Here is a 13,815-nt window from a genome sequence, read left to right as displayed (position 1 = left end):
AAGTCTAGATAAACAAGAGACATTGTTATTGGGGAAGAGGGCACCCTCTGGCAGAGGAGCTCTGGGAGACCTTATCTGAGAATGTTGGAGCCCTGGGAGAGACACTGTGTGTATTCACTTCAGAAAAAAGAGGGGCTCTCTTATGTCTCTCTTAAAGCTGGCTTTTGGTGTTTCTTCAGACCAGTAACTATAAGGTGTTTGGCTGAGGTCTGGTCAAATTAACTTTGAGTGATAAAATCCTAGGAGAAATTTTGACTGTCTCATAGACTGTTTGAAGTGTGACATTTGTCCCGATTAACACAGCATTGAGTCTAAGAAGTGGAACTAATAGACTCCATCGTGAATGTAGTGAAGATATTTGCCCAAGTTTGTTTTCCTCTCTGCCTTACCCCTCAGGTTTGGAACTGATGTTATATTTCCTGCAGATGTTCTATTCTTAAAACTCAGAAGGCTCCTCTCTCTCTGGTGCTCTTTCTTTCTTTCTTTCTTTCTTTCTTTTTTTTTTTTTTTTTGGTTTTTCGAGACAGAGTTTCTCTGTGTAGCCCTGGCTGTCCTGGCACTCACTTTGTAGACCAGGCTGGCCTCGAACTCAGAAATCCACCTGCCTCTGCCTCCCGAGTGCTGGGATTAAAGGCGTGCGCCACCACGCCCGGCTTCTGGTGCTCTTTCTTTACTATCTCAAAGCAACCTGAAGTTCACTGTTGCGGCCTGCCCGCAGTCCACAACACGAACGGTTCAACTGAGAATGGCAGTTCGAGCTGAAAAGAGAGGAATCTAGACGGGGCGGAAGAAAGAATGGAGCTAAGACAACATTCTGATCAAAGCTCAATTTTACTATTTACAGACACTCAGTTATAAAGGAAGGGGGAGGGAACCCGATTTCCCGCCAAGTAACTCAGGGTCCAGTAGCAGGACGAACACGTGTGTGCCTTTTCCAAGCAGCAAAGGCAGGGTCCAGCAGTAGGCGTGGCAGAACGAATGAGCAGGAAGCTCCACCCTTGAGCAAGCAGGTTCCAGGCTGGGGGAAGGGAGGCCACAGTTCACGAGTGTCTTCTCTATCACTGTTTTTAATTTCTCTAAGTAACTGTGTGGCCACACATGGTGTTTACTGTTGCTTTGTATACTTAACAAATTGATGTAGCAGATCCCTATGGACTTCTGCCACTAGGTTTTACTTCCAAAAGTCCTGTTTTTTACAGATAGGAGTCCACAGCCATACTCTGTAGATTGTTCATGTTTAACTTTCAGCCACAGCAGCATAAAGCCTTTCCTTTCTCCAGACTTTCTTCAAGACAGTAAGATTGAGTCTCCCTCTCCCCCATCCAATGCAAAGGTCGTCTTTTGTCCCCTGGAATTTATATCTGAGTTTTCCTAAAGGGTTCACTGGGAATGGCTAACAGAGAACAGTGGCGTCAGCCTCATTGGGCATTATCAAGTGGCTCTCACAAGCAGTGTACAACCCTACTTCTTATTTTTACCAGTATCGAGTGTGGCCAGACTTTGGTTTCCACCTGTCATTGGAAGCGTGCTGATCGTTGAGTGGGCGAGTCCCTGATTAGAAATGAGTTGAGCCACAGTTTCTGTGTTTCCGAGCTTCCTGTCAGGTCATAGTTCTCTTATCTGGGTCCTTTCTAAGTCACGTGTGTTACACAACTGCCAGTCATCTCCCGCTTATGAAAGCACAGCGCACGCTGCCTCTTGTCATGTCACACTTGGGATGTGACCGCCAGGTTTCTTTTTCTTAATGCTTCATGTTTCCTAATGTCCATTTTTGAAAAATCCCTTCTGCTCATACAATCTAATAGTATTCTCTTACCTCCCCCCCCCAAAAAAAAAACTCTTAGAGATATTTTTAGATGTGTCTGTTTGTGTGTATGTTCGCTTGTATCTCAGTTGGTACAGTGCTTGCCTAGCATGTACAAAGGCCTATGTTTGACCCCCAGTGCCAAGCAAAACTGTGTGTAGAGGTGCATGCCTGGAACCCCAGTGCTCAGGAGGTGGAGGAGGAGAGTGGGCTCATGGACATCCTTGCCCACATGGCGGGTTTGAGGCCATCTTAGGATATATGAATGTCTCTTTGCACAGGAGTATATATGAACGTTCTTCTCTGTTTTGAGAATCTCTAGATTTCATCATGACCATCAAACAGTTGTGCAGTTAGCTCTTTCTTTTAGATGAAGAGTGGCTTTCCTCAGAGTAACTGCAAGGTAGTCTATTATCTTCTCAGTTCAGCTGCTGGGAGTCTGCTCTCAGCCTGGGGCTTCTGTAGACAGTCTCCGTCTATTCCAGGTACTTTGGAGATGTCTCTGCTGCTGATGGAGATATCTCTGCCATTGATGGAGATGTCTCTGCTGCTGATGGAGACGTTTCTGTTGTTAATGGAGATGTCTCTGCTGTTGAAGCTCTTTAGCTCCTTTATCTCGGGCCTAGGTGTACATTTGTGTTTATTATTAATTTGGTGGCCATGAAGGGCTTATGATTTAATCTGGACATCTTAATTTATTTTTCCCTTGATTTTCTGGTTTCTCTCCCTCTGAAACATCTCTGTTTATTAGACCTTTTTGGGCTGGGGAGTTATATGTTGTATCTTTTTTGTTTGTTTTGTATCTTAATTTGCTTTTGCATGTTACAATATATTTGTCTATTATTTCCCTATCTTGATGATGTTAATTCTTTGATTAACTTATCCTTTGAATTTTTAAGTTTATTTTTATTTTATATATTTTATTATTTATTTTGTGTGAGATGGGGTGGAGACTGAGAGCGTGTCAGAGACTATGTGGCAGTTGGAAGACAATTTTTTTATATAATTTATTACACTTTATTATGCTCAGTAGGTTCCCCAATGTTTCCCATTTGAATTTTTTTTATTACGTATTTTCCTCAATTACATTTCCAATGCTATCCCAAAAGTCCCCCATACCCCCCCCCACTTCCCTACCTACCCATTCCCATTCTTTTGGCCCTGGCATTCCCAGGAAGACAATTTATAAAGATGATGCTCTGCATGTGTTCTAGAGACCAAACCTAGGTCGTCAGGCTTATGCAGCAAGCCCATTAACAGGCTGATCCATCTTGCTGACTCTGCTCTGATTTTTTTTTTAATTTCAACAACTTTATCTTTTTAATTTCTCTAAACTATATTCAATTCTTCTTTTGCAATTGGTCTTGATTTTATGTATGTGTGTATACACTACATATATGTAATATATATGTGTGTACATACACACTCATATATGCACACACATGAGCTGGTGCATGTTTGGAGATTAAAGGACAACTTACAGGAGTCAGGGATTCTCCTTCCACCATATTGATCCCAAAAATCTAACTCAGGTTATTAAGCTTGGCAGGAAACTCCTTCATGATCTGAGCCATTCTTTGACCATGACTTACTGTTTTCTGGGTGAATGAAATCCCTCCTTTGATATCTTAAGCAAACTTCCTTGCTATTCCTCATCTTAAGTTAGTGGGAGTCTGATTCTGATATCTTACATCTGGCTTAAGGCAGATTGTTTCCTGCATGCTTTGTTGTTTGAGAATAATTTATATGTAGTGGGCTTCTCCTCCTTTCTTCCTCCGTTTCCCCCTCCCCTTTTTCTGTGACACCAATTGCATAAGTCCTCGTCAAAGTCCCTCTTCTCTCCCTTTTGTCTGGACCCAGGGACACCAACAGCAAGGCTTATGCTCATCTCTAAGTTCAGGATAACCGCAAAACCCAAACCTCTTCCAGCTATAATGCAAGCATTTGTCACTTTCAACATCCCCTCCTGCACAGGCTGGAGCTGGCCTGTTGCTTCCTCCCTGTGTCATTAGTTGGTCATCACTGTCTCCACAACTTCACGCAGAGGCTTGGCTTCTTTGTATCTCAGTCTCCTAGGACCTCATCTCCTCCCCCCTCATCAGTGTGAAGCCTACATGTCCATGATTATTGAGACTGCAGCTACCTGGTATAGCTTCAAGGTGTACCTTCACTTCTGTGTATAACCTTCTCTGTATTCAAATATCCTTCCTCCCTCCCTCCCTTCCTAGCTTTTGGGAACATTTGTTTTATTCTTTGACAATTTCGTGCATGTGTATAATGTGTCATGATCATATCCAACCCAGATCCTCTCTGCCACCTTTATTCCACACCCCAGCACCACCACATGCTGCCTGCATGCTTATGGATATAGGGTAATCCACTGGAACATTGGCAACCTGTTCTACTCTGGCAGCCATCAACTGTCAATGGCTCCTGATCTTGGAGTGGGGCCACATGAGCCTTTTTCCCTGATGGAATGTGTTCTGCTAGACCTTTCCCAGGTAGCCAGAGCAGCTCTGCGTCCATGAGGAATGGTCATGCCTAAAGGACAGCATTCATAACACTTCTTCTGCTCTAACTCTTACAGCCTCTCTCCTTTCCCATGATGCTTCTTGAGGCTAGTGGAGTTTGATATCATGTCCCACTTGGCACTGAGCACTCAACCCTCTTTGATTTTTGGCACTTTAATCAGTCATTAGTCTCTGCAGTGGCTGCTTTTGTCTTCCTTCAATATCTACTTTCTCTTAAGGTTCAGCTCAGCCATCACTTTATCCAAAATCTTTCCCTAAGTGCCTACCCCTCTAGCCGAAGCATGGTAAGATGCCCCCTTCTCTCTCATCTTCTATAGGTTTTGATGTATTAGCTTGATCTCTGCTGTGTTGTTTTGTTTTGTTTAAAGCAAAGTCTTGCTGTCTAGTTCAGCCCAGCTTTGAACTCTCAGTCCCTCTGACTCTTTCTTTACCCATCCCCTCATCCTCTGAGAAGGTGCTTCCTCCATCCCTCAACCCCACCCCCACCTCTACTCTACCACCACCATCCCCTGGGCATCCCCTTCCCTGGGGCATCAAGTCTCTACAAGATTAGGCACCTCTGCTCCCAATGGGGCCAGACAAGGCAGCCCTCTAGACATGTGCTGGAGGCACGGACCAGCTATGCTCTTTGGTTGGTGACTTATTTCTCTGGGAGCTCCAGGGGTCCAGGTTAGATGACACTGTTGGTCTTCCTATGGGGTTGCCATCCCCTTCAGCTCCTTCAATCCTTCCCCTAACTCTTCCGTAGTGGTCCCCAACCTCAGTCCAAAGTCTGGCTGTAAGTATCTGCATCTGTCTCAGTCAGCTGCAGGTAGAGCCTCTCAGAGGACAGCCATGCTCCTGTCTGCAAGCAGAATATAATAACATCAGTAATAGTGTCTGGGTTTGGTGCCTGTGCATGCGATGGATCACAAGTTAAGTTGGTTACTGGATGGCGTTTCCTTCAGTCTCTGCCCCATTTTTGTTTCTGCATTTCTTTTAGACAGGAATAGTTCTAGGTCAAAAATTTTGAAGGTGGGTTTGTGACCCCATCCTTCCACTGGGGGCCCTGCCTAACTCTTAGGAGTGCTAGATTTACAGGCATGCACCACTATGCCCAGCTTTCTACTCATCCTAAGCTGTATTTGCCATTATCTTCCACTTCCCCACAGACTCTTTGAGAACACGAGGCCACTTACTCATCAGCACCCAGTAACCCTGGTGCACGTGGTGCCGGATAATCATTTCCTGAATGAGCACATATTATCTTCCTAACAAGGCCACATGGTGTCAAGGTTCAAGATAAGAAACATCACCCTGTTTATGCACAGGTCAGATAGCATCATCCACTTTAACAGTCCTTTAACAGTCAGCAGAAAGGGTGAGAGAAACTGTATGCTGAAGCAGTCACATCTCAAAAGACTTCTTGTGATTTTGTGTCTCACAATGTACTTGGAAGATTTGTGAGTGTACAGAGGCCAGTGATAGGAAAGAGTTGGGGCATTCAGAGGCCTGGTGGCATTGGAGTATGTGGTCTAGTGTAATTGGTGGTACGTGAAGACCTGGGCTTTCCTCCAACCTATATAAAAGACTCTTCGTGGAAGCACTTTGGTTTCCAGAAGTGGATATTTCTCAGGTACCCATGGGACAAGCTGCCTTCTGAGTCTGTGTGTAACCATAGTGAGGGCAAGGGCTGCCCTAGGACCGTCATCTGTATCTTGGGAAGCCCCATTCCCTGAAACTCCGTGGCTTTGCCTCTCTTTGCACATCTCCTCATCTCTATCAGCTGGGCTCTTCCTCTAGCTCCCCCACTCCCTGCCCCCAGCTCTGGCTTTATATCTGACATAGCAGGGCTCCCCACATGGTGATTCTAATGCTCTACACACCACGCTTTCATTGTAGTTGCTCGTTGTGCTGGGGGAGGCAGAACCAGGTCCTGCTCTTCTCTGCTAGAGTGATGGGCTTTTACGTCATCGCACATCTCCACACACCATCGGCTCAGCTTCCGTGTGTAGGTCCTCCTCATCTATTCGGCTGGTCTCCAGTGAAGTAGCGTCCACAGGGCAGGAGATTAGCCAGATTCATCCAGTTTTCTCTCCCCAGATGTCGCCACACTTCTCTGGTGTGTGGTTAAAAACAATATCAACATTCTCATCTTTGACGTGGAAATAATTACTTAATCATTGCTTTGCTTCTGTTGAAGAGCTGACCGTTTTCCTCTTACAATACCTATATACTCATCTACAAAATCAAAGATTAAAAACCCAGTAATTTCTAAGGAAAACAGTCCTTTCTGGCTATGCGATCTCAAATCAGTTATTTAACTTGCACATCCTTGGATCTTGTCATCTGTAATTAAGATCACAATACCCACCCCACTGGTTATTGTGAAGATTAAATGAGCCCTATAAACTGCTTAGCACATGGAAAGCCTAAAATAATAGCCTTAAGAGAGCAGAGGAGGCTGGGATGGGTGTGAGTGCCTTTAATTCCAACGCTGAGATTAACTCTGCTCTTAAACACCCCTGGCTACAAGTGGTCCCCAGTCAGGTCTCTACTACAAATGCTGTTGTCCCTAGCCCCACCCCCTCACCCCCCACCCCCATCCCCAAGGTTTAAGGAACTTGGCATCTAATGAAGACCCACTTTTCACATCTTCTCTATACAAACCTTAGTTTCCATTTGGCAGCTTGAGTTATAACTGAGTCATTGTAGCTGAAAGTGTACTATCACTGCTGGCTAGAATTTGTAAACCACAGGAGGCTGAATTCGTACAAATCTCCCCTTCTGAATGTGTGCATGGCGCAGTGAGGTCCTTTAGAAGTCCATATCCTACTCTGTTTTTCCAATTTAGAAAAACCCAAATAAGCAGTCCCTTGAACTTGTTTTTGGGGGCCGTGGCCAGTCTGCTGTGTTGGGATTGTCAGACACACTCCCCAGCACCAGGCTCATTGATGATTATATTAAAAGCCACATTCCAGAGAAGGATCTGCTCAGCCACCACAAGCCTATTCATTATTTATAAACAATTAAAGGGCATGGTTCAAATGAATGCAAGCATCTGGGAAAGTCATTATTCATGTACGAATCTACTCGAGCATTTGTCATCTCCCTGGTGACTTAACATACTCTCTGCGCCTTGAGACCTCAGATTATATTAAGCAAAGTAGATGCTTAAACTCTTTTATTTAGTTTAATCGTTGGTCTCACTCCACTTGTTCAGATTATTTGGGCTCGTTTAAAATTAGCCCTCCTGTCTCCTTGATACATTAAAATAGGAAGGAGGGAAATTTCTTTTTAGAACCTACTGCATTCTGAGGATGAATGCAAATTATCCTACTATGATTCTTAATGACCCACTATTAACATAGTAGGAACCCCAGTGCATTAATGCAATGCTACTTTTCACATCATTACTCCTAATGGAAGTGTTACCAGGATAATAGCTTGACCTTTAGCTATAGATTCTGATAGCAAAATATATTCTGCTTCTTCATACCTCTATTCACATAGCGTATCTGCCACTTTCACATCAGCGCCATGATGATCTCTCGGCCTTGTTCTGAGGTCTCATCTGCAGTTGTAATGGAGAGAATAGAATTTCATCTTCAATAGGTAAATTCTAGTTAAAAGTCCCTTTGAAGTTCAGATGTAATCCATGAGCCAGAATGCCAATAATGTGCCTACGGAAGTATTTGTTTGTGTAGGCATTTTTTTTTTTTTAAAGAAGCCCGTGCTGTGCCTTCAAAGGTCTTAGTCATGGGCCCAGGGGATGGTGATTTCTCTAACATTTTTCTATTGAAAGCAGAAAAGAAAGCAGAAGTTTTAACTGAAAGAAGGAAAAAAGTAAGCAGGAAGTGTGTTGCCTTTTTAAGACCGTTGACTAACGGAGCTCAAGGTTAGACTGTAACTCTCGGAGCTGCAGCCCTGCGTGAAATGAGAGAGAACTTTCCACAGCCTTCCCTTGGGTTCTTCTGAACCGGCTGTTGGCACACACAGAGCCATTGGCCGTTGGCATAGCTCAGGTCTACTTTGTTATTTTGGAATCACAACTTGCTAATGTGTGATGATTTGGGCACAAACATTTTACAATCTTACGAAAGGAGGTTGCTATGGAAATTAATTGTGTACATAGCATTTTGAGTGAAAAGATGTTTACCCCATCATTTCTGTAGTATGCTTTTTATTTAAATGAATAGAGTGTTAAATACAAATGAATTGTTTTGTAAATTTTATTTATTAAATCAGAACTTCAAGCACCTTTTGACAGTTCTTCAACTAGTAAATGTTATTGTGGGCATTTGATCATGGTGAAGCCTTTTCTCTTTACATATGTTTTGCTAATTAAGACTTCCTACTCATTCAGAGAGGCCATTTTCCAATTAATCCACATTTGTTGAGCTCCCGTGCTTTGCTAACATTAGCAACAAGACTGGGGACTCTGTGCCTCTCTTGCCTGTTTCTTGAGCTTCTTCACTATACTGGGTGCTTTGAGGGAGACAAAGAAATGAGCCTGGCATAGGAAGTTGAAGAGCACATCTGAGCCCCAGGAATATGGTGCCTTTGCTCTGCTGTTTGCTCTCATTTGCCCTGCATAGCCTGCTGTGGCTCGCCTGATAACTCTACTCCTGATCCGGCTGTCTAACCATCCCTCTTCCCCCGAGGCTGTGACAGACCCTTCTTCCATTTGGACTCTGGGGAGATCTGCACATCTCCCTCCAATACCACATCACCTGGCATGTATCACTCCTCTGCGCACGTGCAATCCATCTGGTCCATGGCCTCATGGTGTCGGGACCTCAGTAGTCACTGCCTTCCACTTCTGCTTGGTGGTCCCCACTCAGCCAGCACAGCTCGGCATCGTTCCACCTTTGCTGCTTACACTCCAGCATCCCATCAGACTATTCTAGGTGTTCCCTACTGCCATCTAACCCTCACCTGCCGACCCACTGGTGTCTCCATGTACTGATCTTTGTAGCATCTCGGAGCCGGTCTGTAAGCCTCTCTGCTCTCCTTTTCCTCCATTGTGCTGCTGAGCTAGACTAGCCAATCCGAACACTAGTCCATCCCTTCCAGCCAGAGCCCCACATAGACTGCTGCACCCCACCCAGCAACCCCCAGTAGACTGCTGCTCCCGTTCACTGTTTGAAGCCTTGCTGCTTGGCCTCAGTCTGCACTTGCCCGTTGTCAATAAGTTTAAACCTTCCCACACTCTCCGCCTCCATGGTGTCTCACCACTGAGCTCTCTGAGCCCGCAGAGCCTGGAGCCTCCGGCCTAGAGCCATTTCTTGTCAATATCCTCAACCTCTGGCCTCCCCTCCATTTGAAGGTGGTCTCAGTACTTTAGTCCTCTATCCCATCACCCCTAGTTCCTCCAAGATGGGTCCTTGACTCATTCCCTCCTTTCTCTTGTGTCCTGTACTCAGCTACCGTGTTGCCTGTTCCCACCACCTACAAACCATCCTTCCTCCTCCCTCCCCTCTGAGCCCAGGTGTTTCTAGAGGGATGTTGGTGGCTCTTCCCTGGATGGCTTTCAGAAGACTCTACTGCTCTGGGAACCATCTGTCACCCATGAGAAGGCTTTCTGCCTGAATCCTGGCTTTGTGGTCATCCTGGGCTTCTTAGTGGGCTTCTCTGCCTCTGTATTTATTCCTGGTGTTCTCCACAACCTACGCTGTCGGGTGCCCTTCATTCTGTATGTTCTCTCTTCTTAACAATATGTCTGTTTATTGTTTTAACTACCACATATGCAGTGGGCTCTTTCGTGATTGCTGAGTTTAGCATCCACAGATTTAACCAAGCAGGGATTGAAAATAGTCAAGGAAATAAATAAAACAGAAAACCTTTGATGCTGACACCATAGTTTAGTGGTAAAGCACACGGTTTAAATGTGTAGAGTTCTGGTGGTGCACACCTTTAATCCCATCACTTGGGAAGCAGAGACAGGTGGCTCTCTTAGTTCAAGGCCAGTCTGGTCTACAGAGCAAATTTCAGGACAGCCAGGGTTACACAGTGAAACACTTTGTCTCCAAACAACAACAGAAATAAAACCAAGCATGTAGCCTTTTTCCTTGTGATTATTCTAAAAATATATGGTGGTAGCATGATGATAGCATGATGATAGTACGCACAGGTAATGCATCGGCTATCCGATTATCTCCCAGGGTCTCGGAACTGGTCCCCACAGACCCAGACCTGACAGTGTCATTCACCCAGCTTCTTTGTACCTCTCCACCCCAGGTCTACAATGCTTTTACCTCACACACCTGACCACAGAATGTCATTCACCTGCCCTAGATGCTTGACTACCTGGGACAAGTATTAACTTCCAGAAGGACCCCCATCTCCCCTCTGACCTGCAGAGCCATCCTCTCCATACCTGGTGTCTTTTCCTAGACAACTGGACTGCTTGCATCTGAGTTTACACATACAACTTCTTTCCTCTATTTCCCTAGGACACGATTTTAAATGTAATATTGCTGAACAGGAGTCTAACCATTTTATGGGTCTCATTATATTTTATTCTTATTTCCCAATAAAAAATTCCCAGTCTTATGCTGCTAGTATAGTAATACTTGCCACAATTTTGCTACTATCAAACACAGCCTTTTTGAAATTGTTTTTCTATCTTAGGATAGGTGTGGAAAGTATGCTTTGCGGTTCTTTGATTTACTACTAGTTGAGCCTTTTCCCTAGTATTTTATACTTCAAATACACTATTGATCTACAGGACTATTGAACTCTTTTAAATGAGTGCACTCTTTAAAGATATTGAACATTCTGCCGCATATATAATGTGGCCAGGTTTCGTAGCTCTTTTAAGATGTTTGCTTTTCACTGAATGAGAATTTCAATTTTTGTGTAGTTAAATCTGTCAATATTTCCCTTTGTCATTTATTTTTGAACGAGACCTTTTAACACATTGAAATTACCAACATCTTAAATACCACGAAGGCAGTGTGACATGGCGGCTTACTGACCCACAGGCAGCGAGGTAAAAAGGCGGGTTGAGAGTGCTCAGGAGCAGAAATGTCAACTGCACACCTCACATGTGGTCACACACTGTGTGGCTTTCTTTCCTGGGGTCATTGTCCTGCCTCTCTTTTGTCCTGCCCTGGGACTCTCCATGGCTTAATAGGACAGATCTTTCCTCATATCTCATTCAGTGTGCAGGATGTTGATTCCTGCTTGGACTGAGGCTTAGCATTTCAATAAGATGGACAACAGGATTAGCTTAGTTGAGCAGCGCGTCCTTGGGGATGGATCATCGTGAGAACATCTCCATGTAATGCTGCGCTCGATTTTAAATGAGCAACACAGAGGACGTCACTTAACATATATTCTCAACTCTGTCATGAATGGGACTGCCTAAGCTATATGAAACATTTTCTTTTCCCATCAGACACGTGTGCACAAAAGAAGAGCAGTTTCCACACTGTTACTAACCAGTTCCATGTTGAAGCGTAAGCCATCATGCATAGCCAGGGCTCAGCTGCTTGCCATATTTACCTAAAAACCATAGTGCTGACGTGGAGGATGGTCTTAGGCAAGGTTTCCCTTGCTGTGAAGAGACACCAAGGCCATGGCAACTCTTATGAAAAATGACATTTCACTGGGGCTGGCTTACAGTCTTTTAGAGGTTTGCTCCATTATCATCACTGCAGGAAGCATGGCGGCATGCAGGTAGGTAGGCAGGCACGGTGCTGGAGATGAAGCTGAGAGTTCTACATCTTCATCTGTAGGAAGCAGGAAGAAACTGACACACTAGGCATAGCTCGAACATAGGAGACCTCAAAGTCCACCCCCACAGTGACATGCTTTCTCCACACCTCCTAAGAGTGCCACTCCCTTTGGGCCTAGCACTCAAACATACAAGGCTGTGGGGGCCATTCCTATTTAAACCACCACAAGGATATACCCTATGGGTCTGACATCCTTAAGAATTCTCTTCAGGGCTGAGGAACTAGCTTGGAGAGCGCATGCTTGGCATGTGTGTGTGTTTAGGTTAAATTCCCAGCCCCAGAAAGAACGACAAAAGACAGACTTGTTTTCTCCTTGGGACTATCTTCCTGTTTTGTTCTGCACCCCTTTGTTGTAAAAGTGTTTAGTAGCATTTCTTGTTTTCTTTCAGTCTTTACAGAAAATTACTGTACTGCGAATCATGTGGATAAACTTCCTGGCCCCAGAGACTGGGTGCAGATTCTGCAGGATCAGATTAAACTGGCCAGAAGAAGGTTGAAAAGAGGCTCAGGTATGGACAAGCTGTGGACGTCATTGCCATGGTGCCTTATTGAACCTTATGGAGCACAGTGCTTTCTCCCTGGGGTATCATGGTATCTTTTGTCTCTGGAAGGAGATGTTCAGTGTAATGTGCTGTGTTGGCTCTAGTGAATTTTTAAAGTTGTCTTAAGATTGAATAGTAAAAATGATGTAGGCCATTTGCTTTTAATAGCACAAGAGGAAAAGATTACTAATGTCATCTGTGGTCTAATGTGCTTCACGGGGAGAACTGGGTCTTCTGTAGTTTGCTTTTATCTGACTATTGATTTTTGGTTGTTTATATCTACATGAGTTTTTAAAAGAACTAATTCCTCAAAGTTTAAAAATGAAAAAAGAAGAAGGAAAAAAAAGTAGGAAGTCACACACCTTCCATGCCAACACAGGAGATAGAAGCAGAAGGGTCTCCATGAGACTGAGGCCAGCCTGGTCTACAGAGTGAGCTATAGGACATGTTTCAGAAATTAAAATAAAATAAAAAAGCAAAATTCGTCCTGTCAGAAACACCACATCAAGTTGGAAGGAATTTAAGGTGCATATCTGTGTGTGTGTATGTTCATGCGTGTGTTTAAAACTTGAGCATTGGCAGTTTGACAGCTATTTTCCTAGGCAACGTGAACACCCGTTGGATAGTGACTATATAGATTTGGTCATCTGGTCTCAAGCCTCTCGAACCTGACCTCCTTACCAGCTAGAAATCTCCTTAGATTGACTTCCTCCTCTCACCCAGGAATGCTTCTCTCTGCTAGAGCACAAATCTCTTAGATTTTATTTATAAACTTTATGTACATTAGTATGTATGTTATCAAAAACAATATGGTGGTTCCTCACAAACAATACAAATAAGGCCTGGTGGGAGGGGAGCAGCTCAGCTGGTCACATGGTTACCTTGCAAACACTAGAAGGTCCCAGAACACAAGTCAGATATAAATAAGCAAATCATAAATAAGCAGCATGCCCTGTAGTCTCAGCCCTGGGTTTGCAGGGTGGGCTGGCAGCCATCTTAGCTGGCTTGATGAATTCCAAGCCAGTTAGAGACAGCACCTGAATAACACAGCACCTGAGGTTGTGCTCCGGCCCCGCACAGCACACACGTGCACACACTGGTGTGTGTGCGCGCACACACACACACACACACACACACAGGACCTACTAAACTCGTTACTGGTATATCCCCAAATAAACCCAGGACATTAAAGAGACATCTGTACTCCTGCCTTCGTT

At 44.4% G+C, this 13,815-nt stretch overlaps 1 protein-coding gene across 3 annotated transcripts in view; it reads left to right on the top strand.

The window, feature by feature from the left end:
* Window positions 1-13,815, top strand: part of Bend7 (BEN domain containing 7) — an 86,176-nt gene that overhangs the window by 60,397 nt on the left and 11,964 nt on the right. For all 3 annotated transcript variants that reach the window (XM_021152280.3, XM_021152272.3, XM_029474175.2), the window contains exon 7: window positions 12,446-12,565. In XM_021152280.3, the coding sequence (XP_021007939.1) occupies window positions 12,446-12,565 (120 nt within the window). The remainder of the gene's footprint in view (window positions 1-12,445; window positions 12,566-13,815) is intronic.

The sequence above is a fragment of the Mus caroli genome, unplaced genomic scaffold, assembly GCF_978045245.1.
Source record: "Mus caroli unplaced genomic scaffold, Mus_caroli_1 scaffold_2, whole genome shotgun sequence".
NCBI lineage: Eukaryota > Metazoa > Chordata > Mammalia > Rodentia > Muridae > Mus > Mus caroli.
Note: the sequence above shows the minus strand (reverse complement) of the source record. Positions and strands in the feature narration are given on the sequence as shown.